This window comes from Phalacrocorax aristotelis, chromosome 3 (genome assembly GCF_949628215.1).
Source record: "Phalacrocorax aristotelis chromosome 3, bGulAri2.1, whole genome shotgun sequence".
Lineage (NCBI taxonomy): Eukaryota > Metazoa > Chordata > Aves > Suliformes > Phalacrocoracidae > Phalacrocorax > Phalacrocorax aristotelis.
In genome coordinates, this window is record NC_134278.1 from 68,189,348 (window position 1) to 68,215,311 (window position 25,964).

The 25,964-nt window shown below is 36.8% G+C and overlaps 1 protein-coding gene across 4 annotated transcripts in view; it reads right to left on the reverse strand.

Moving 5' to 3' along the window:
* ZDHHC14 (zDHHC palmitoyltransferase 14) overlaps nucleotides 1–25,964 on the reverse strand; it is a 121,650-nt gene that overhangs the window by 15,959 nt on the left and 79,727 nt on the right. For all 4 annotated transcript variants that reach the window (XM_075087860.1, XM_075087858.1, XM_075087859.1 and 1 more), the window contains exons 3-5: nucleotides 20,796–20,954; nucleotides 8,517–8,654; nucleotides 4,463–4,511 (exon numbers count right to left, since the gene is read on the reverse strand). In XM_075087860.1, coding sequence (XP_074943961.1) covers nucleotides 4,463–4,511; nucleotides 8,517–8,654; nucleotides 20,796–20,954 — 346 coding nt within the window. The remainder of the gene's footprint in view (nucleotides 1–4,462; nucleotides 4,512–8,516; nucleotides 8,655–20,795; nucleotides 20,955–25,964) is intronic.

Sequence of the window (25,964 nt, forward strand, 5' to 3'; positions counted from 1 at the left end):
ATTAAGACAGGTAAAGTGATAAGTAATACTAAATAACAAGTTCTGATGGGAAGATCAAACACAACTAGGGTAACCCAAGGCTAGCTGAATAGCAAAGACTGAACAGATATGTTTATGTAAATATTTAGTGAACAATGGGAGTCTTGAGCCAGGACTAAGGGTTCTAAGAGCTGCGCTTATACGTATAGCAACAACAACTGGGTAAACCGCATCCCAGTCATATGTTCTAACTGCTAGACTCTTCTGGCTTTTTTCTGTTACTGAAATTAAGATGCTGATAGGCATTCTAACACTAGCATCAAAATGCACTAGTCTGAGTAAAAGACAAAGTCTGCTTGCTCTCTCAAGTCCCTCTAATACCTAGATATAGTCTACATTACAACTGTGGGGGTGCCTGTACTGCCCAGCCTTGGCAAATGGCCTGGATAACAACTCCTGTTAAGCCTGTGAGTGTAAATAGTTGGGATTGGTTTGAACACTCAAAACAGCAGCATTTACCCCAAACGTATCATGTTAAAGAGGAAGACTATCAACTCCCAACTCACTGTGCTGCTATTAAACAGTAGCTGAGGAATTACAAGACTTTTTGATGGAGGCATCAGCCCGAATTGTAAGAAAATCACAAAGAATGGCAGAAGAGAACTTGAAGGGGGAACAGCAGCAGTCAAAACTTGGTTTGGTACAGCCACCAGTCACTCTGCTGGCATTTGCCTAGCCCAGACAGAGCATCCTCCCTGTCAAACACTGTTAGCAGTCTGCAACCAGGCAGCAGACTGCCAGCATGGGGTGCAACACATAGGGACTTGCACCTGAGGTACATGTATGTAAGCCCGTGGGGTGCTTTCTCACCTGCGTGTTGTAGGGAGCAGACACAGGAACACATACAGAAAGAGCACCCACACCTCCAAGAGGGCAGGAAGGTGCGCATGTGCATGTGTGCACGCACCACTAGAACTTTTCAAACTACCTGTGTTTTCACTCTTCATAAACTGCACAACCCAAATGCCATAAAGAAGTAACCAGGCTTTAAAAGTGAGATTGGTATACTAGGAAAGTCAGTCAGCACTCAGTGTTGCACACTTACCTCAGTTTATATCATTCCTTTAACTCTAAAAGAGTCTCTACAATAAGAGAATAAAGTTGCTTCTAAACTTTACATAATCAAGCATAAAGAGCAAATTTCTATAGAAGGCTTCCTGCCATAGTTTTTTATTTATATATATATTTTATTTACACACAATAGCCATGAACTCAGAATACATCTGCTTTGAGAATGTTAGTTTCTACAACACTTCAGTGGTAAATTTTTTTTAGGCAATATGAATCAACAGCAGAAAAGGCTTTGGTTCCTAGGCAAATAGATATAATAAATCAGTAGGAACAAGATATTGGGAAAAGAATAGGAAAAAAATAATCCGTATATTAACCATATGCCAACCTTTAGTAAAGTCAGTTTCCAAGACAACATCAACTCAAAATATTCCAGAACAGGGACACACCCTTAAAACATACAAACCCATCCTTATCCCTGGACTATCAATAGAAGAGAAATACAACAGCTCCTCACCATTATACAGAAACACAGACTGGAAAATGCATGGTTGGACATAAGTTTTTGCGATAAATAATCCTAATATTAGTTAACAGTGATGGCTTTTGAATTGCAGGTCTACTCTCACCTAATGAATTGGGAAATACCCGAGTTGCCTGTATAAATTCCTCTAGAATCTGCTTCACTCAGAGTGGTATAAAGGCCAGAAGAGAGCCATTTGCATTCTGAGCAAATCTGCTCCAAAAGAAGCAGGGTGACCAAAGTGCATTGCTGAGCAGCATGTTCACTACTCTCTCCCTCTCATCTCCTTCCTCCTCAAGCTATGTGGAGACTCAAACCAACACAAGATAGGAACTCAGTCTCAGCTGACTGTGCAACAGCCACAGCTAAAGCAAGGAGAATGAGGGAGAATGGGTAAGGAAGTAGACTGTTATTAGCAGAGAGTTCAGAAAGGTGTAAAGGAAGGAAACAGCCCCAAAACATTACACACAAGTCCACCTAACTGGGCTTTGAGAGGGTAGAAATTGTAAGAAAGGCGGTAGTTGAGCACCGTTGGGTGCAATCTACACACGAAGACTAGAAAGGAAGAATCACCAGGTCAGAAAAGGGGAACCTGAGAGGGAGGAGGGCTTCCTGTAACCTCATCGGATGACTGAGCACGCCACTGACAGGATGTTCGTCATGATAATTACAATCAGGAGGGTCCTGAAATGTAAGTTTCTCCATCCACACAGTAATTCCTACTGGCAAAAAAGATAATTCCTTTCAGTTCAAGACCTCTCAGTTCCCCGCTGAAAGGAACTTCTTTTCCCAAGAAAGGGACCGATTTCAGTTCCCCACACCAAGATCCAAAGATCTCTAGAGCAGCAGGGGTGGTTCCTGCTAGATTAACATGACTCCATTAATTAAACATGAGTCTATTAATGAAAAAGCAAATGCAAAAATGCAACATATTTTCAATATAAAGTATAACTTACAAGCATAATATGGTATAACACTCCCTCGGTATCTCACACAGGGTCATTAGCAAGATAGAAATGGCAATGTTCTCTGTGCCTGAATTGACTGGCTTGCCCCAAAGCAGCGTTCCTGATACTATTTGGACAATTTCAATTTTTACTGTTAGGGACACTAACCAAGCTTTTAAATTGTCTAACACATCACTATCAAACCAGGCCATTTTTACAAGATGTGCTACTGAGACTTTCAAATCAGCACGTCTGGATAAAAATTATGAATAAGCAACCCATTGTTCCTGTACAAGGATCCTCAAATGTGTAATCAATTACCTTTTGATTTAAGGACAATTGAAAGCTATTCTCAGTTTGAAAACAGTTTGAAAGAATCATTTTTTATAAGAAGTGATTGCAATTGTTTTAATTGGAAGCTATTGTTGTGCTATTTAGAACAGTCTGTTTCTGCTTTGTAAAGTCATTTGTACAAAAAAGAAATCTGAGCAGTGGCTTTGCTTGAAAAGGGAGTTTACAGCTCAGTGACTCTACCTGATGAACACATACACACACACAAAGTCTTATCTGCAGAATTTGGAGAATTTGATACTTGGAAAAACTATCTGGAAAGTGGGGTCTGCCTTTATGCACAACTATGAATGACAGAGTAAGAGGTTTTTTCTCCTGCTCTTCTGTGGAGAAGAACAAACTGTGTGAGGCACAATAGACAAAAGACTTTTCCTCAGCACAAGTACAAGCAAGAATTCTTTTTATGGTAGCTCTGTGAGAGGTGCAAACTGCTTATTCAGACACAAACCATTCGAAACACATACACAAGGAGTGTGAAGCTTACTGCCTGTACAGAAATGTAAGGAAGTAACTACACAGAAGTTATGTCAGCTTCCCATTTTTCCATTATGTTAGCTGCTTTCAGACAGGAAAAAGGAATATTTTCCATTCTTACTGAGTAGAAAAATATACAGAAACCTCCTATGAAGTGACAAAAAGAATACGGAGTATTTACACACCAGAATCTCAGAATGGTTTGGGTCAGAAGAGGGACCTTTAAAGATCATCTAGTCCAACCCCCACCATGGATGGGGACATCTTTCACTAGACCAGGTTGCTCAAAGCCCCATCCACTCTGATCTCGAACACTTCCAGGGATGGGACATCTACCACCTCCTCTCTAGGCAACACATTCCAGTGTCTCTCCACCCTCACTGTAAAAACTTCCTTCATTATAGCCAACCTAAATCTATCTTATTTCAGTTTAAAACCATTGCCCCTTGTCACTACAGGCCCTGGGAAGAAGTCTGCCCTTTTTAGGAGCCTCCTTTATATATTTAAGGACCACAATGACATCTCCCCAGAGCCTTCTCTTCTCCAGGCTGAACAACAATAGCAGTCACTGTGTATGCATGTGTATACTTTTATGTAACCTAATAGAAGCTGATACTTGAAAATTACTTCTCTAAAAACAGTAATTAAGTATAAGAATACTTTCAGGAATTGAACTCTTCAGGGACAGCTTATGGCTTCAGTTGTTCCACAATCTGTTTCTTCTATCCTGTCAAGAATCAGCCATTTTGGATACTTTGTTGTAAAAGCAAAAGATTTATTCAATATTTTAAATGAAACCACAGCATGGGTATAGTGTGAGATATATTTATGAACTCCATCACAAATACATGGACCATTTTTCCATCACACATGGAAACTACAGACCTTTGACAAGAGTAGTACTCTGCAAAAGATGAAGAATAAAAGCCACCCCAGGCTACAGTCTCTTTCCTACCTCCAACATGTGATGAGAAATCCTGTTGTGCAGGAAGTGATGAAATCCTTAACTGATAAAGTCCCAAATGCACATATCCAACAAGAGCAAGAAAGCAAGCACAAACACATTCTCAGATGTTATTTTGCAACAAGATCTACATTTGTTTCAGTGAAAGGATATCTTGCAGGACTGTCCTTCAGGGCACTGAGGAACCCTGTTTGTTGAGAACCTGTAGAAATAGAACCCAAAATTACCAGCTGAGTAGGAAACTGGACTACAGGCTGTTTTCAGCATAGTTAACGCAGTTAATATTTGAAGATCAACTGAATAATCACTGAATAGATTTACTAATATAAATCTGAGATTATGTTGCTCAGCAGCAACAACATCAGAAAAAACCCTTGGATAAGTTATCAGGCCTAATATCTGCAGGATATTTTCTCAGTCATATCAAATTGATGCATGCATACTTTCCCATGAACAAGATTTCTGATTATTCCTGTTCTTTTCAGACCTAATAAGGAAACAAAAAAATTATAACCTACTTTTTTAGTTTGAAATACTGCTTTTCAAAGCAACTTTTTTACTTTGAAAAATTTATACTATAAACACAGATTCTCAGCTTTCCCTCCTTTTTTCTGGAAGCAGCCGAAGTTCTCTAGACTATAATCCTGTTCCTACTGCATCTGCACAGAAGGGTTTTTCTAATAGGTGCTTGTTGCCTCTGGGTAAATAAGAGAATATCTACTTGCTGAAAAGAGCTCGAGCAGCATGCTCCAATGAACTAGAGATGCAGAAGCATCCAGTTGGGTTCCACAAGCATGAGATATTCATCAAAAAGGGCAATTTGGCAATTTTCTGATAAATATGCAACAAGTGAATTAGTCTGTAGAAACTGACTCAATGTCACACAGTTTGCATTTGACTTTATAATTTAAATGATTTAAATGCATCAGGTTGAAAGTCCTTCCCAGAGCAGTTAAATTCAGTTAAATTCATCTGAAGATTTGTATGAAGTGAGAACTTTGTCTTTAAAACAAAGAAGAAAAAAAAAAAGTGTGTCTGTATACATATATATTCTCTAGACCTGCCTGGTCAATTTTACTGTTTGCCATTTAAAAGGGAAAGTTACTTACCTTGTATTTCTGAGTCTTTTCAGACTCTCATAACTGGTTCTTAGCCTCAAGGCACAAGACTAGTGGAACTCCCCCTACCTTCTTACTATTTTTAGGATCCTTAATGGCAATGGCAGCAGGTAGGTGTGACCTCTATTCCCTACTGCTGGTCACACTCTTTCAAGCAGTTCCCAATATTCATACTGGAAAGAGGAAGGTTCCTCACTGCAACATTCAGTTGAAATAGTGATGCCTCAAACAGAGCTGAGTAACTGTGAAGATAGGCACTACTACTGAAAAATGTGTTAAGCTTGGGGAGATGGAATAAAATCTTGCAAGACAATACCTTTAAAGTATCTGATTTACAAATTAATTTTATCATCTTCAATAATACTATGTGCAAACATTCTTAATACTAGAAAGGGCAAGTTTCCAATGAATGCCTCAAAAGTAAGGCCTCAGAAAACATAAAGTTAAGATATATCTCATATCTCATCACCACCTAGGCCAACTAAAAATGCCAGCTTGCAAGATTTATTAAAAATGAAACAGATTTCAACTATTTTCTAAATCAAGAGATATTAAAAATAAACAAACAAAACCCAAAAAACCAAAAGCCCCCAGGTTTCCTATGTAATCAAAAAGGTCAGAGAAAGGACTTCCCCATTAAGATGAACTGTAAAGGATTTTTTTTTTTTAAGGTCAATGCCTACAAGTTGCTATAAATCTCCCTCAGTCCCTTCCTAAAAGGATATTGTCAGAAGACATTCAATCTAACACAGGATATCTAGAATAAAGTGTTGCTGATGGGGAGATAGTCCTACTAGGATCATCTGCAGAAGAGCTAAGAACAGGATTTTATTAAGTCAACAGGACTTCCTTTAGAATCAAGAATTTTGCCAGAACTTGTGGAAATACATATGGATGATTTTGAAACACTGCAGGAAGATCATAGTCCCAGGTCTAAAAACTGAGACTTTATTCAGAGACACTAACACAAATCACTATGCCAGTTGCAAAGGTTCAGATTAAGTAACTGAGAATCCTGCTTAATGGTTAGAATCAGCTGAATAACTGCAGGGCTGCAAATCAGAACGAAAATGGTTGAGTGGTAACTGTTAGAAAGGTAGATATGAAGAATTCTAGACGCATGATGGGCACAGAGATAGTGAAGTGATAGATATGATTAAAAAACCTTATTTGTAAAGAACTCTTCTTTGGATACAGTCAAGATTATTGTAGATAAATTGGAAAGCTGGGCTTGAAGCTCAAACGTAGCAAACAAACATCAAGGAACCAACCACAATTCATACCTGCTTCCATTGCCTTTGAGGACCCAACAGTCATTAGAACTAAGGAGGTTTTTACTGTCTCATTCAAGGTAGATAAACCTCCATAGTGAGAAGTTTTTGTAGCTGATACACTTAAACAAGTCAGCATTTAGCATTTACTATACATTATCTGTAACACCTACACAGTGCTAAAGAGCTGCTCAACCACACAGAGGCACAATTCATTTCTCTGCTCTTTGCCTAATTCACACTTAGAATTAGGTATGGACACTGCAAAGTTAAAATCCACTGGATAACTCCACTTGATATACAGAACATGAAACATTGGCATAGTATTGGTAATTCATATGCTGAAAATGGCAAATAAAAGCACTGTACTGTTTATGAAATACAGGTAGGCTGCTTCAAAAGTAGCTTTATATTGTCAGGCTGGTGTTTTCAACTATGGAATTCTAGCAGAGCGAGATGACAAAAAACCCCCATGCTTCCTTCTTCTTAAATGTAAAAAGTGTGCATGAATATGCTCATATATGCCCAAATAAATATCAAGGATTTGAGTATTAATGGAAAGTGTTCTCTTCCCAATAACTACTTTTCCCTTTTTAAAATAGTATGTACATCTTCTCTCTGCTCTTTCAACTGATACTAGAAATGCTGTATCTGGCAGTGAGAACAACCTGTTGATCCAGACTCCCCCAAAATTACAAGTGCCCCTAGCTCTAGTCTATGTACTAGATTTCTGAGCTACAGGAGAGCCACTCAGTGCTCAGTGCTCTTATCCTCCTTTTGTGAAGCACAAGAGGAGGAGTTCTGTTTTTTTAAAATACAAATTTTCATCCCTGCACAGTGTAAGTATTTTAGGAAATTGAGCACAATCTGGCACATTTTTCAGTAAAGTATTCTCTAAATATTGCCATTATCAAGTTCATAACTTTATAAATGTGTTATAAACTGAACTTATTACTTCTATCAGGTTTCCATTGTAATATGTAATATAAAGGAATGAAAAGATCACATTTCCAAATGATTAAAGAAATACTGTTCAAGGTAATACCCTATATAATTAGTGAAAAGATAGAACACTCTTAAGCTTCCTAGTGATATATAGCAGGTTGAAAAAACCCCACAACATACAAAATGTCTTTAAAGACAAGGCATATAACCTGTCACCATAAATTAGATCATCATATAGGAGCTAACAAAATTTGTTATATGTGTGGGAAAAAAGACACTATCTGAAAGAGTCTTGAAAATACTCTCCTCAACCCCAATCCAGAATACAAAATAATCAAACTTTTGAATATTCATTTTCCTATAGCTTATCTGATTCACTCCATTATAAATTGGTTATTCTCAGAATGTCTATGCAAATGAAAGTAACTTGTGTTAAAAATGGGGTAGAAAGATATGTAAAACTAAACAGCAAACAAAAAAAGTATAAAATAGCTCCAATCCATTTCCTAGCAATTTACCTTTTTATTTGGATGGCAAGTGACCCATGCTTACAGTTAAAAAAAGCACACAAAATTTCTTTGGGAAAATGATACTATCTACTTAAACATACAGTATGTGTGCTGCTTTTCCAATAAACCATCCCAAAAAATTATGAAAATTAACACCGTATTAGGATAAAGCCAGTGCTAAATCAATGACTACCATGACCAGGGTCTACTACAGACCAGAATGGGACTCACTGGGGACTATGAAGCTTCAGAGAAAAGGCAAATAAATAAATAAACAAACCCTGAATGATCAAAAGATTAACTTAAAAATAAAAAACTCAAGCAAATGGCTACATACGTAATCTGATTTCACCAGCATACTTACGAAGGATGACGTGGGTGATAACGAATGCAAATATAAAGACTGTCAGAAAGGACAGAGATAAAATAAACATATAAAAAAATCTGTAGTTTCTTTTCCCCACACAGTTGCCTACCCAGGGACAGTGGTGATCAAACCGTTCTGAAATGAGAGGCAGAAGAAAAAAAAATGGAAAACAATTAATAAAATGCTGTTTATTTGAAAAAAAGCTCTCTGAATACTATATTAAAACTCATGATTTAACTGGCATTTGCAAGTTAGCCACAGAGAAATTCTTATTTAGAAAGGAAAAAATAGAAAAGAAAAAGGGAGTGTTTTAATGAAACCTTACAGCTTTTAAAGAAATCAAAGCATGGCTGAGGTGAGCTCCTGTTAAACTAACAGCATTATTGTGATAAATTGTGCAGTCAAACCAATAAGCATTTATTTATCCACTGTGACATGCAGCAGTACCATCTCAACTGGATTTTATTTTTTCAAAATAAGGATTTTTTTTTTTTCTTCTCCAGTGACTCTTCTACTAAAGATTTAGGGTTTTTATTTTGTTTTATTTCATTTGATTAGGATCACACCTCTGACTTCTATGTATACTATCATCTCATCCATCCATTATGGTGTACGAAATATTTATACCCTCCCACTTCCTTTTGTTGCTTCACTCAAAATATTCTCCATTCCAGACCACCTGTTTTTCCACTTAGAGTTGACTCTGCCATACAAACCCATGCAAAATAGCAAAACCATTCACATAAGCCATTCTTCAAGTGTTAAGATTCAGACAGTCCTGTAAAATTTGCTTATACTTTTTTTGGGGGTTGGAGGTGTTTTTTTTTTAATAATCTATTAAAACTTGCAGGGATTTTCTGTAAACCACATGGTATAAAAACTCGTAGATGTTGTCTGAACACTCCATTACCCTTTGCACCATAGGCCCCCTCTTCTTTTTACTAAACTAAACCCTTTCCCTTTATCTCCCTGAGAGATTAACTCACATTCGTGAGACAGGAAAAGGCCAGAGTGGGTCAGAAACTAGTGTCCCCAACACAGGGGAAATGCCCCAGTGCTGGAAAGTAGCAGAGGGAGCAGTTCACTTCTCCCCAGGCAGCCTGGAATCCCCTTCCCATCCCAGTATGCCAGGTAATGGAATCAGAGCCGTAGTCAGGAAACAAATTGGCATTTCCTAACTTTGCTTTGGAGAGATTACACTGACAGAATTTTAAATTTTTTAATCAAATCCAAAATTATAACATAAGACAGATGCTCTCATGTTGACTCCCTCTCACTCCCTGATCCTTGTCCAAATCCTGTTTTGTTTTCTGTGACTTTTATGCCTCCAGTGACGTACAATATCATACTATTTGTAATTCCACAGGAAAGGCAAGCTATAAATTTGAAGTCCTTAAGCCCTATGTTAAAAAGGCACATCTGTGCAAGCACACCAGTTTATTTTAGCTATGGCTTTATGTTCAAGACCTACATTAGAGGTTTTCCTTGAAGGACCTATTTAGGACTATCTTCATTAAAAAAACAAAAAAAAAGTCAAAATAATATGCACAACAGATTTCTGAGTTCACCAGACTTCCAGGGTTTTTTAAAAGGTTTTGCGTGACAGCTGTTTGGACCACATGTTTCTACCATAAATCTGTTTCAAATTCCAATGGGGCTATTCAAGGTGAAGTTACTGAACTTTCTTAGGATAAGGCTTAAGAAATACTTTGATTTAACGAGTACTGCTAAGAATACCAAGACCTAAACACTCTGGAATCTAAAAGGGTTGCCGATAGTACCTTTATTCAGTGCAATACAGTTGTATTCCCAAAATAAGTTGACATTGCATTGAAACAGTGCTTATTTTTACATTTGTGCTTCTGAATGAGTCCTTGTGTTATGAAACACTTAACTTCATTTAATGGCACCTAATACAACACATGATCAAATAATAACACAAAGAAAAATCCAGTTATAGAGCCTTTTAAAGAGCATAATCCTGAGGTATTTTTGTACCCTACTGCTTCAGAAAAAAATAATCATGGCATGCCTTCGGAAGATGAATTCTGTATATACTCATTTATTCTCTTCTGTGCTGACACAGGAGGAATCAACAAATTATATTGATATAAAGGTCAGTTTCTAGCTATGATACGATATTTAGATATAAGTAGGCATCTATTTTATAGCTTCAGATAAATGCAGACAAATATAAAAACACACACATACACCCAGCCCCCCTGCCCCGTATCTGTAAGCACTATATATATATATATATATATATATTCCATACTAAAGACTGACTTTATATTTTTAACCTACTTGTCACTCCCCTCCAATTTCTGCCTTCAAATTTCTTGGTAAACAGAAAGACTCTGCTTTCTCAATAAATACCTTATCAATCATTGTGAAGCTAAGTAACTACCTAAGATGCTTGTAAAGCAGAAATGGACAGAAAAGGATAGTTGGATATGAAACACACTGCTACAGTGTTAAATCTGAATCAACTCTAATGAAAAAGGAGAAGTATTAAAGGTTTTACGAGTGTTATGAATGAATAAACTGGGCCTCATTTTTCTCAGTCATAAAATAGAAAGGGATGTGACATGCTACATGCAACAAAACAGTATATTAAAAAGCAAGGGATTATTCTACTCAGTAGAGCGCAAACAGGCAAATGCAAGTTAAAGATAAGATAATAGCCTTACAGCTTGTGAGTTGCTCTGGTTAGTTGTTAATGCAAGAGGAAAAAGCCAACCCTGGCAAAATGAACAGACGCATACTAAGCAGAAACTTCTAATGCTGTTAAATATAAACTCTCTTAAATCTAATGCTGTTTCTTCTTCCTAACAAAAAGATATGGCTTAGTAAGTATTAATGAAGAAATAACACAGTATCTTAAGGTTCACCTCTGGCACTCCAGAAGGCTGCAAACTGAACAACCAATGATTTGGAAAAGGAAGCTCTGCCTGACATCTTTACTTGGCTTGGACAACGTTGGCAGCAAAATTAAGATTTACCTCCACTCAGACATGAAAAACAACTGATGCTGAGAAAAACCTGGAATTGCATCCCTCATAAACCTAAAATGCAGAGCAAATATAAATGCAACTGCTTGTTATGAAGACTAACAGACTGTTTAGAGGTGATGACTGCAGGTTTGGTTTAAATTTATAGGTTATAGTTAACATGCTGCTGTATTCAATTTGTGACAAGGTTAATGTAAAAATATCTGAGGCAAATCAAGAGAATCAAAACATTGGTAATACAAACTCTTGTTAACAAAAAGTGTATTAGAACTCTTAATGAGAGAGGAAGAAAGCTGCAAGGGCTGAAAAGTTTAAAGTCTATAGAAGCATTTAATGAATAGAAAAGTTGTGATAGATCATCCTCCTGCACTCAATTTTAAGCAAAAGCAGCAAGGTATTTGCCTTCAGGATGTGGTACGACGTTACAGTCATGTCTACCTAATTGAGAATCTGCTAAACAGATGGTCCAGCTTCGCCCTTTTTAGCAGTCCTGTGAACAATCTCTTGACGGTGTGCTTATGGCTCTCCCTCCTTAGGCCAAGCCTGTTCGTTTTACCCTGTGGGGAGCTGGTTGACAAAGCCAGATGAACCTAAAACTATGGTTAATTTTCTGTTGCCTAGCTCCCCAGACCAGCTTACCACAGTATCAGACAAACACCGAAGCTGGCCGAAGTGAAGCAGTGAGAACACACTGCCAGAGAATGGATGAAATGACCCTTTCGGATCAGCTAAGTGTTAATTCAGTTTAGCTATAACACCAACCTTACTACAGGTTAACACTTATCAGGACTGCAGGAGAAATCCAGTTTTGATCAGTTTTTCAGGGTCAGAGAACAAAAGCTGAAGCAAACAAAAAAGACAGGAAATATGTGAACAGTTTATAAGGTGAAGTATCAATGAAAAGAGGAGATGGGTAAATGGAGACTAAAAATGCTGCTGCAAGGACCACAGAACACCAAAGGCTTAAGAAACCTCAAGAGCTGTCAGGAAACCTGCAATGGTGAGCTTATTTACTAGTGTTTCCCAAGTGATCAGCAATTTCAGATCTGGATAATAACTTCTGAGGATAGCCAGCACCCCCACAACCAAATCCTAAGGGTGAGGCTTCACAAGATAACCGAGACAATCTAAAAGCTTAGAAGCAGTGAAAGAGAGAGTCCACATGCTGCCTTTCCTGCCACCTCATCCTGCTTCTTTCTTTCATTGCCTAAGCTGCTGATGAGTCAGGTCAGTTCCCTGAACTGGCAGGAAATTAAAAATGGAATTATTTTGCTCATTGCTTAGTGAGAAAAACTGACTTACCAATGGCTGTGTGTTACTAAGGGCTGTGTGAACAGGCACAAAGGAGAGAATCATGCAAGTGGGGAAAAAAAGATGAAGTAGTTCAGGTACTGCCCCTTTGGAAGCAGCAAGCTGTCAGCATGACTCAGTGGTCTCATTAATACTCACCTAATAATATATGCTAACTGGATGACAAAAAAAACATACAAGGTACATCATACTTCAGAAATTTCTTTTGGTTTATACCTTCCCCGAAACATTTACAGGTGAAAACTTGCTTAAGAAACATTTAACTGCTGGGTATTTCAGATAAAAACAAAACTGAGAACATTTACCATTTTAATAAGCAATGGTCTTATAGATGGAGAGTGTTTCCTACTGAAGCCATGCCGAAGCACGTTCGTTGCTGCTCAGAACCAAAGAATCAAATCTCTGCTTTTCCCCAGCACAGCATCTAGGCTCTTAAATCTTTAAATGTTCAGTTTTCATTTTTCAACCACTAAATCCCAGGAAACCATGTACAAAGTGACCCCAATGCTTTCTTTCCTCTTTCAAAACATTTAATAAAGGTTTCATAATTTAGAAGGAACAAAAAAGCATTTTTACATGGAACACTTGGAGGCCAGCTTGGCCCTTCAGTTTGCAGCTTTTCTCGTCTGTTCTCGCTGTGATGTCAGAAACATTTATTATTTTTTATGAACTGCTTCCTTTTTTCTTTGCTCAACTGGATCACTGCATGCCAACATAAATTTTCTAAAGCTTAACGTGAAGGCAGGTCTCAAAGACAAAAAGTCTACATGTGCAAAAATATCTAGGTCACATTACTAGGAGATTCCAATGAGCACAAGCTAGAAATTACTTGCTAGCTATTCCATCCCATTCAAGTAAAGCATTGTAGGGCAAAGATAGAAACCTAAGGCATTCACTGAATGTTACCATCTTTATTTAACACACACAAACATGCATCCCAGGACTGGGAAGAGTCAACAGCCTGCTATTCAAATCTTGCATCAGTCAAAAAAATCACATTACAGCTCAACCAACTGGGCCAGCATTACTCAAAATACCTTTTGATAGTAGCAGTACAACATAGGACTACAAGGTCTATTGTCATAGACACACACTGAGCAATTATGTAGAGATACTGACACATCTGCACACATTTATAATGATGACAATTACAGCTTTTTGTAGGACTATGATGTCATGATATGACCACATCTATTCAGGCTTATTGACTTGATATTTTGTATGACAAATGGTACTTTCAGAATTTGGTTGCTCTTGAAATGTTTAGAAAAACAAATGAGGTTTTTAGAAGTCCATATAAGAAATACTTTTTATCCCAGAAAGTATTTATTTTCTTCTAAGATATGCAGTTCAATCCCAAAAGCCTGCTGAGAGCCATATATGCGTGCACAACAGAAAATATAAACATGGCATTAAATCCTTTACAGTCAAGAAAAATGCTTATTTAATCATGTTTAAAAAAAAAAAACCACTGATGGGACTTGCCATCAATTGGCAACAGCAATCAAATATATGTATCAATTTAACTTATACAGCATTCACCTGTGTGACAGTCATTCCCCTGACAATGCCTTTGCTGATACTTTCGTGGAATGAAATCAGAGTAGAAATTTATATTAAAAAAATGGTGAATAACAAAAGACCAATTGCAAGTTAAATTTATATGCATGCTGATGTTATTTTAGAACATCTGTTATGGACAATGCACAATGGATCCCTTAAATCACTGAGATGCAGTACTTTTGTACTCTGACCCCAAATCAAAACACACCAAGAAAACCAAATGGAACAGAAAGAGCCTTCTAGCCTCAACTTTACATTCGGGAAATACTCACCAAAAGTGTACTCCAGATTACATTCTGGACACTATACTAATCTCTACAAGGTGATGCAAACTGAAAAAGCAGTGTAACACTGGGAAAGATGGGCCTCTATTAATGAAATAAATTAATTATGTGCATGGATATCTACAACAAAAAGTCAGTCAGAAACACAAACACAAGGGCTACTCAACAAATATTTCACTCTCATAATTGTTTAAATACTGTCCCAGATAGCTAAGCTATTTGGGTAGGCTTTTTTACGAAAATCTGTTGCAATGTCAACTTTCCCACACTAATCAACTTCAATGGTGGCAAACTAGTGTTACTCACAGAAAGAAAATAAACATGCTTAATTTAAAAAATAAAAATAGCAATTGATTTATTAGGAAAACATCCAGCCGTTGCCCTAGGACAGCTTATAGTAATTATATAACTATATCGTCACAGACCTCACTTCACTGCTACCTCCAATAATAAATCTTGACTAATTAACAACAAACCCCTCTGACTGCATGCATTTTAATGGTGACATTTTCAAAGGCAGCAACAGCTGTTTAGAATGACTATTGTTTGATAGGCACAAAAAGCGCACAGCAAAGGACCTCACTGCTTAACAATCTCTCTTCTCAATAGAACACCTTCACACATTGGGAACCAAGTAAGTGCCAGACACACACCCAGCCGTAGAGGAAGGGTTAAAAACCACAACTTGTCCCTAGGGGAAGCACGGTATCCTTACCAGGTATCAGCATCCACAAAGTCCATGGCTTTTTCCTCCCGTTTCTACATGAAACCATATTTTTTACACACTTCTGTTGCTGCCTTGTGTCTGCCTTTTAATTCCTTAACCATCTTTCAAATTGTTATTACACCAAATGTAAATATTTGTTGATATTCTTCGGTTCCTAATTCCTCCCCTCCTCCCTAACCCCAGTAATTTCTCTCTTCAATTATTCCTCTGACATCTGAGGTTTACAACATCATTTACACAGTTGGGTATTATTGTAATTCTTGCTTTTTTTATATGCAGACCAATACACAGGCCACAACCTCTCTCTGAAGTAATCTATACTACCATTTTCTTTTTTAAAGAGGCTTTCTGCCATATTTCCCAATGCTTTGGTGTAGACTTAAAAACTCTTTGACACACACACCATACTCCCTTGATTTCTAAAGTACATCTAGTACATGGATGGCACAATCATAAACAAGTAATATATCACTTCTGTAAGTGCTGATGTGTACTCCATTTGGCAGGTAGCAGAAACAAAAAGAGCCAAAGCCATTTCTCGCATGTAGAAACTGGGGGAAAAAATGTACAAGAAAAGAAAAGAAAAAAAAAAAGAAGAGTGGCCAACTTTGTAGCTTCAGTCATTCAGCTAAAGAGTGACTTCGAGAGACCTGGAGCTAACGTTTAACAGGCTCAAAAATCAGACCCCAAAATGAAGTGAAAATTGTACTCTTTTCATTGCAGGAAATATAAGTAAAGAAATAGGCAAAGGTCATGAAAAGGAACCAAAAACAAGAAGGGAGATAATAAGGTAATGAAGGAAGAGGGCTACAGAATGGAATTAAACCCAAGCAAAACAAAGTCCTGACATCAAGTAATACACATGGATTATAAAGGAATACGAAGCCCTGGGAAAATTACTCTCAGACACAGTGTCATGCTATAAAAACCAAACTGTTACAATGCCACTTCTCAGCCTGTTTTTGAAGTAATTTGTGTTCTCCAAGCCGGAAGATGGTGGTATCTGGAGCTACTACTGGGAAGAGCTTCTCCCAGAAGACACTGCTAATTCTCACTCTTCGACTTACATGCGTTATACGTTACACGCGTTTTAATAATTAATTCCCCACTTCAAGAAAATAAATTTACATCACTGGTGCCTAATCTTGTGAACTACTTTTAAAAACAATTGTTTTATTCAAATTCTGCTGTTTGGCATACTGCTGGGTACATTACACCTTGTATTTTCAAAACAGTAAATTAATGTAGTCCGATCAAGACCAAAAACAAAAGACAATGCCTAAAATTGCCTGGCACAAGTGTTTTAGAGGAGCAACGATTTAATCAGAAAGGGGGTGCCTACTGGCCTGTAATATAGCATATTTTCTGTCAAAATTTCTGTCAAAATCTTGACACTTGTCTCATCTTTAGGATCTATAGAAAAGCAGTCAGACAAGTGAGAGGAATCCTATCTCCTACACAAAACAGAAACATTGATAGAAAATGCCAGTATGGTATGTGCACCTTCAGCACTACTGGCATCCTGGTTCCCCACATCAGAAAGTTTATATTGGGTACAAAGTAGGATCCATCAACAGCTACTGAAAAGAAAAGGATAACCCCCCAGGGTTCAAGAAGGCCTATGCTGAAAATTTCTGAGAGCGTGAGAATATTCAGCAGGAAGCATCCCCGCATGCTCGCCCTCTTCTCTTGTTCTTCCCCAGGGATCCACTCTGACCGTGGCAGGAAACAGGCTACCACAGGAACCGCAATTTTGGTCTAACTTAGTACGCCATTCTCATGTTCATCAGTGATCTCTGAAAACTCAAACTAAATGTTTCAAAATTAAGTTGTGACATCCAATTTCAAAAATTTGAGCTTTGAATCCCCTGTGGGAAAAAAAACCATCATCTGTTGAAAGAAATACAGTGGAACTGGAGAAGAGAAGCTATCTTTATCCATCAGTCACACACAAATTTACGATATACAGATTTTGAAACAAATAAAAAGGCCATATTCTCTTAGTTCAATATAAATGGTGGATCTCTTCTTCCACCATACTGGACTTTTGCCTCAGACTAAATCAGTTATTTCTCTTGGTAAGCAAAACTGTGGCATGTGAATGCAAGGAAGAGTTTACACATTTAGATTATTGGACCAAGTTGCTTTACTGTTTGCTAATCATTATTCACTGGTTCTCATTAGTCATTTGGTACTACATTTAAATAAATTGGAAATAGTCAACTGCTTCTTCAGCTTTTATTATGGAAAACAAATTAAACAAGACAAAAATTTATTAAAACAAAATAAAAAAAGGAAATTACACAGTCGACATTGAAATAATCAGAAGTAAATTAAAAAGGCCATTTGGTAATTTCAGAGGGAAGGCCAACCACTGGCTTCTTCCTAGCATCACACAGCGCAATCAAAACCTCTTCTCAAAACTCAACAATAACTGGCTTGAATTTATGCTCAGAATTTGTGTCTGCTGTGGTTATCTTTTTTTTTTTTTTAAGTTTTTATCTCTTGTGTTTATGTGTACATTGTTTCATTTATTATTTTTAAGCAACATCATGGTACACGGGAAACCCTTGAGTAGCTAACTTCCAACCACCATTCACAAAGGCAGCTAAAGTAAGAAAGACAGAAATACACCTAAGATATTTGCCTCAGAGTAATCAAATATTTGAAGGCATTATATAAATGCAACAAACTGCATTTATATGAAAATCCAGATTTTTCTGGATACTACTATGAAAATATTGTAAAGCTGAAGTAGTCTGAAGTATTACTATGGGTAGAACTCAAATTAGGGTTTTTTTTAAAGCTATTTCATCCTATTTTTATCTAAATATACTACGTATCCATTTATAAAAAATTTAGTGACGCAATGAAAATCAGAAACAAGATCAAGTAACAGATATGCTTACTAGAGAACTAGAGAGTTAGGATTAATTCAAAAGGGGGGAAAAACTCAATGATGAAGAAATTTTTTACATCCTTAACATACTTGAAATTATGCTAAAGGTTCTTTACAGAATGAAAAGCATCAGTAGATAATACAGAATGTAAGAACATCTCTCACACACTGCATTCATTTGCCCAGTATCATAAAACACCTTTAGGTAGGCACAACATACTGGGTTTTTTGAGCAGTGAGTGCTGGTTTGAAGAAACACTCCATTCCTGTATCACAAAGTGTCTCTAGTTAGTTTATAACTATGCAGCAAAAGCCTCAGGAACTATGTGGTAAAAAAGAACTCATAGACATATTGGTAGTGAGTTGCAGTCACAAGTTACCTAAATAACGGTATGCACGTGAAGTAGGAGTATTTTTGCATTTAGTTACATCAGTAAGGAACTAGCAAATGATAGTGGTACAAACTCCTTGCCATTATAAGATTTATTCACAAACTAAAATTAAATAAAAGCATCGTCATAAAGACAATCCTAACTTAAGAGTGGAGGTAAACTGCATAAAACATTCTGAGTAAGCGTACACTCTTAGACTGGTAGTTTTCCACAAGTACATGAGTAATCTGATTTTCTTGAAACCTATTTTTCACAGCAAATTAGTTGCAGGTACTTGCAGATTTCACTTTTTGCATTCAATACAGCTGAATATTTATATGACAAATATCGGTACTTAATCAGAAAACAGAAGTACTATGCAGTATACCCTGAAAAACTCATAGTTTATTGTAATTCCCATTATAAATTCTGAGGAGAAAAACCCCAGCAAATTCATTCCAACAAGTGGATAGAATTATTTTAAAATAAATAGCTTCAAATTCAAAAATGTGCAAGAGGAAATTACAATGGTCATACCTATTTTATGAGCAGAAAAAATTAATCTTCTTGGATATAATTATCACTTAAATGAGTCATTTGCTCAAACTCTTTTCTGATATACATTCATAATAATTTACATCTGTTGCTTCATCACAAAGATCATTTGTTTCCCCACCACCACTAACTGTACGTTTCACGGGGTAAGTTTTCCAAATTTAGTAATCTGGTTGTGTCCTGTCATATAGAATAACCTGTAGAAGAACCCTGCATATCGGTTTATTTAAAAAGCTAAAACACTATTTTAAAATAAGCTTCAGGATGCGTGTCTCTGAGTTGCTGTTATTTATGCACTATCTCGGTAAAGACAATAGCCTTTAACTTTTATTTACTGCACTGGTCAACAACTGCATTTTCACATTATCAGATTTGCTGAGCAATACCACAGCACTGTAACGTCCAGGTTACACATCTGACAAAATATTTTTCTGAAAATGTGTCAACTGCAATTCATAAATAACCCTACTTGCCAAGTTCAATAGCTTTTACAACATTTACAAAATTCTAAAGCATCAGAAAAACTTATTTACGGAAGGAACTATCTACAGATACCAATCGATTGTATAGGGCCAAAAGGCTACACTTTTCACTCTGATGCAAGTGCACTCCCTAAATGAATATCTTCTAAACACAAAACTGTAATTCTTCCAATGACTGCTTTATATCTAAAAATATCACTGCTGAATGCTGCAATTACATCTCTCAGCTGGAGATATCTTTCTACATTATTTTCTTGAATGCATAAGATCCAGGCTCAACAGTGTGTTAATCAGCTGCGCTAAACTCTAAATGTGATCTAATTAAGTAGAAAACTACTCAGGTTTGATTGGTGGGCTTTTTTTGGTCGTCTTGTAAATCCAAGCATATCTTAACCACCTTGTCTGCCCTCCAAAGAAAGTAGTCATGAAAAAAGACAAGACATTCAGAGGGAAAAAAAAAACCCTATTATTACAAAGTATCCTTATGTCGTGACATCATCTACTTACTCTCAAAATAGCACACTTGCCCAGTAATTTCTTATGGATTCTGACTTCAAAATTTCTAGTCTTGAAACTGTTCAAAGGTAAGAATCACCTACAATGTATATTCTGGTCATGGTGCAAGCCCTAACCATTTGACCCACGGCTGACAGTTAATCTGAAATGAACTGGAGAAGCAGCTCCTTGCCCTCAGTTCAGTTTGGTGAAGGAAACAATTTTGAGACTCCCATAAAGGTTGGTTCTCTCTGTATTAGAAAGTCCATCTCACATAGTATGCAGCCCTATTTGAATTGGGTGTGTTCCTTGTCTTGCAGAGCAGGTTAGGAAAGATGTATGCATCAGAAGATATTTTTGTTTCCTAGATTAGCAAAAACTAACCGTCAGGCCAAATCTCCTCTTATAATTCTTCTAAAATTCTTGACATTTAACACAGCTTGCAGAAGGACGAACACAGCAAGTGACCTCCTGAGTAATCTTGTCACTAACTGCTTCTTTTCTCTCTCATATCAAAAGTATTCATAACAATATATAAGCTACTAAATTGAACATATGCCATATCTTTTTTTACTCACCTACGCAGTTATCACAAAGGCTGCAATGTGAGGCACGAGGTGGGCGGAAAATCTTGCAAGTAAAACAGTATTTTAGTTTCACTGTCTGTCCATTGATGATCACTTCTTTTGTTCTGGGAGGGGGGCGGTATCCTCCTGAACTGGAGCCATTTGCGATATCTAAACATGGAAATACAAGGCATTGTATTTTTCACATGAGCTGTGGTGTACGCACAAAACTGTCCTTGATGGCAATTTATAGCAAGTTTCAAATGGATACTAACACACTTAAAATAAATAACTTTTTCCCCTTCCTATTCCCCTAAAATAACACATAGAAAAAGATAATTAATTACAAATAGCATTCATAGCCAATCAATTTGTATTCAAAAAAACCCACTGAAAGCCAGTTCTCAGGTGCTGACAGCTACTTTGCTCCCAAAACTCCTACACTCTCATATCCCCTAATAGTTCATAGAGAATGCATTGAAGACAACTATGACAACTGGCGCAGGACGGTAAAACCTGGATGAGTTACCTTTAGGATTTTCCTGAATTTTTTAGAATTCCTGTAGTAACAAATAGTCTCTCTACAAGTGCTGCAGAAATTCTACAATCTAATATAGAATCTGCAAATCTACTTAAGCAACGGCAGCTCTGTCAGAGTGTGGCACATGGTAGAAATAATATCAGTCATCATACTTTGAGACCTCTTAAATGCTGTGATAAAATGAAGCACTTTCAGAATAGTATTTCACAGCTCTTGCTGTTTCAAAGTTTGAAAATCTAACTCCCAGTGTTACTTTTATACATCTTGTAGTTTGTTGCATAAAAATAGTTTCCAGCTACCTCATTTAGTACAAGTGGTGGGGTTTTGGGTTTTGTTTGCTTGCTTTTGTTTCATTTTAGGACGTCGGCATTCATTTTTCCAGCAACTAAAGGAAGGATTAGGCTAAATCATTAAAGTTCAATTTTGTCCTTTAAATGCTCCCAAGGTGAGCTATACTCTGAAAGTTGAACATGTAAAAGTGGTACCTTTTTCCCAGTTTATCTGTTCTTGTGTAATCACAACCAAACCAAACCAGAGAAATGAGAAAAACCTAAGTTATTACTTTTGGACAGGCAGAACAGGAAGCATAATAGGAAAGTAAAATAAATTATTTTTCATTGTATGAATGAAACTATATTTTGAAGTCACAGTCACCTGCACGACTGCCTTTCAAGTTGTCCCCCTCACTTTCATGTTGGACAAGCATGGGGCTGGATGACAGGTTACTAAAAGATCTATGACTTGTATTAGAGCTTATATTGTTAGAAATGTCACCCACAATTAAATTTTGGACAGGTCTGCAGACATATTTACACAGCCTACAAACGACACATTTTCCAAGGGGGCAACTAGAAAACCTCCCACCTAGCAAGGTATTCAAATTAGTGACAGCATTGCTGTGCTAGCAAAGGTGTAATTATACAGTACGCTAGATTTGGCAGCAAATCTAGTTTAAGAAGTTCTCATCTGCAACATGCTTACCTGCTTCATAAATATTCATTGATAAAAGTATTTGTGGGAGACCACTGTAAACCTGACCATTGAAACAGACAGACTTCAGAAAACTCTCTTGGAGAAGAAGGTGGAAGGAGGGGAGCAATAGCTGAGAATGATGGAATCAGGGTGTGAAGCTCCTAAGCATCCCTTATGAGAAACAAGTGGTGAATACTGAAGAAAGAGCAGCTTAGAAGCAGCCAGCCAGACCCTGATGAGGTACCCACGTTTGCTTGCGTTGGATCCAGACCAAACCCTGCCATGTTCCTGGGATGCTGGGCCAGGTCCCATGACCTGCACGTGGAAGTACGGATTACTGTGTGGCTCCCATAATAATCAATGATACTGATTTTGACCTCAAAGTCAATACTACTTGACACACTATTATTTTATTAAATAAGTACTGCATTACAAGCTACTGGTGTATTTACATGCTGAAGCATAACTGGACAATAAAAGTTGTTTAATGTGCAATATGGTCAGTATCTTAAGTTCCCTCTTTTTTTGTGTTGGTTTTTTTTTTTTTACAGCTATGCTGTTTAAAGGAAACATTAGTTAAATGATTGTGATTTTAAAGCACTCTAGCTGATACAAGAATTTGATGAGGTCAAGACAAATAATTTAATTTCTTCAGGTTACAGTAAAAAACTTTTTATTCACTTGCATAACAGTTTTTTTGTCCTCATGACACATCAGTTTGAGTTAAGTAATTTTTGATTTTTGCTTTCTAATTCAGAACTAAGCTGAAAAGATGTTCTTTTGAGGGCATAGTACAACTATACTTATACTATTTAAAGTTATACAAAGACATGCATGATTCCTAAATCCAGAAAACAGGGAAGAATTTCTTATAATTCAGAGATTACACTAAAAAAGCTTCCATATTTACAATGGAAGTTTCTTTTCTGTAGAACAAGTTATCATAGGTTGCATGAAATGCTGAAGTAAATAACTTGTAGCACTAGTACAGATCTACATAAGACAATACTTTTTAGGGGAGAAAAGCACCATAGTAAGTTTTTGTTATTAAAAATCCCCTATAGCTGATTTTAGTTACTATCACTGAAAAAGATAAATAAATTTTAATACACTAATTTTGGTGACATCATCACCAGCAGGCTTGTAACATTCTTAGTTCTTCTATGAATCCATGGGTCTTACAAAACACAGCATTATGTCCATTTCTGACCATAGTCTGGCCAAGATAGACTTAAATTGTTAAGAAAAACACACGTCATTAGCCTTAATCAGCTTTTTATCCAATAAAGCATTTAACATGTGCAGGCATAACATGTCCACTCATAAACCAATGATTTCCATTTGATACTTATATTCAAATTTAGGTGCATAAATGTCAAAAATACAATGAAGCCTGAATTTTATATAGGCATATCTTTCTATACTGCTAGAAATGCTGATGCATTGAATTTCCTAAAATAACACTAATATTTCAGATTATCTTCTTTTAAAAAATCTTATTATTTCTGAATACATACATAGTCACTGAAAGAAAATTATTTAAACTAGTCAACATGGATTGCTTAGAAGAAAACCAATGTTTTTTGCTAATGAAACATTTAAGCATAAAAAATGCACGACTAAAACCAGTATTTCCCCACCTTTCGAGAAGTTCAAAAAGTGTACTGTATCTATTTTATTTTAAAATGGGCTCTGGCAGAATCTTAAAGGCAATTTCCCTCTTCTCTGGTGGAGAAGGGAGACTACTAGCCAGCCTACTATACTTCCAAGGCTGGCTTTCTAAGAGGATTTCCTTCCAAACCTTTGCAGGGAAGTTCAAGTTCACAGGGACAGCAAATCCTAGCTCTCTGAGGAAACTTAATCTCAAAATCCAAGTGTGAAAGCTGATGCTGATGAAACTGATGAAAACGGTCTCGCTGGCTTTCCACGGAGTCAGGATTTTACCCACAATCCTAAGCTGCATAATCAAACCCTCAAGTCCCAGCCTTTCTGTTTCTTAACATTTTTTTCTGAAAACAAGCAACAGGGCAAGGTCAAATGTGCCTGGATTTAATCAGTTTTGTGTAATCTAAATGCGCTAAACACGTCCTCGTCCCACAGTGATTTTTCAGGCTTCAACTGGACTGCTCAAACTTGGCTTCTAACACAGTTAAATCTTTTAATATCTTTATATCTTTCAATGCATGCAGTCCCTTTAAAGCATAATAATATTAAGCTTTATCGAATCACCTTCCCCAAATAAACCTCCATTTGACCACCACATTTTACACTTTTCTCTTCCAATCCATTACGGATGTAGCAATGCAAGTTATTTTACAAAAAGGTTAAAATTTTCCCAGTAACGGTATTGCTTTCCATCGTCTCTGCTCTGACATGTTTTACAACTTCTCTAGCACTGTTAAATGTTCATGCACTAGATGGGGCTCCAGCATTTTTATTACCCTATAACAAAGCCCCCAAACATAAAATTTATATCCTTGCAGGACCAAAGTACCTGAACTGCTGCAAGGAAGTCACTCCAAGTATTTAATGGCAATACAGCACAGTCCACCAACCTTCTAATGTGATAACAAACTGCACTTAGACCTCTCAAATTATTATGTTGAAAACAAATGTGAGGTGCTGTTTAGATGAGACATGGAGGCTGGAATTATGTATACATGTCATCAGGATTCTCCCACTCAATCAAGCATGTGCTTTTCTGGTCAATTTTCCTAAGATCCTAGGACAGCCCCTAGAAGGTCTCTCCATGCTGTCCCTATACAAACTTAACCACCATATTATGGAAAGCTTGCCATCAACTTTAAAGGGTCACAGCTTCAATCTTCAAACAATATCATTACAAAAGTCAGTAATGTGAAGTCACTGTAATGTTTCCTGCTATGAAAAACAGATAATACAACGAAAAAAAATCTTATGTATGACCTATAACATGGCAGGGGGTGGGGAGGAAGGGACCACCCCAAAAAACCCTGCAAAAATGCAGAACTCCCCTAAGAAATATCTTCCTCTGTGTTTAACCACTTAAATCTAAGCTACATGCTTAACAACAGTAAGGTACAAGAGGAAAGAGTAAATTTTTTTTAAGGGAAAAGAACTTGATCAAATAACATTTTCTTGTTTCCAGACAGTAATCTCAAGGACAAACAATACTGGAAACCTGGCTTAGACTGAAACCAGCAGCTGCTAACTGCATTCTTCACATAATTCTTCATCTGAGAGCCAACAAGAGATACTGACCAAATATTGGTCCTGACTTTAGATAAGACTTACTGCCTTGATTTCAGAAAAACCCATGTATTATTTTCTTAAAAGTAGAATTGCATGATCTATGCAATGTAATATATGTAATATATGTAATCTTTAGTGATTTGCTGAGGGAAAGGAGCAGAGAGAGTAAGAGCTTTCTGAAAGACTTACCTGATGCACAAAGTAATTTCAGTAAATTTATTTTAGGAATGTTGTTTAAAGCATGTAATAGCTGGTATGACTATTAGCCTATCAAGTCGGTATCCTACTTCTGGAGAGAAAGCAAAACATACCAACATTGTACCCACAATGGGTGGTATGTGTTTAGGCTATTGTCAATTCTGTGAAATGCTCGTGCTGTGGCACAGATTTAATGTATAAGGCTCTAAGGAAATCAAATGGTACATTTTAATACAAAT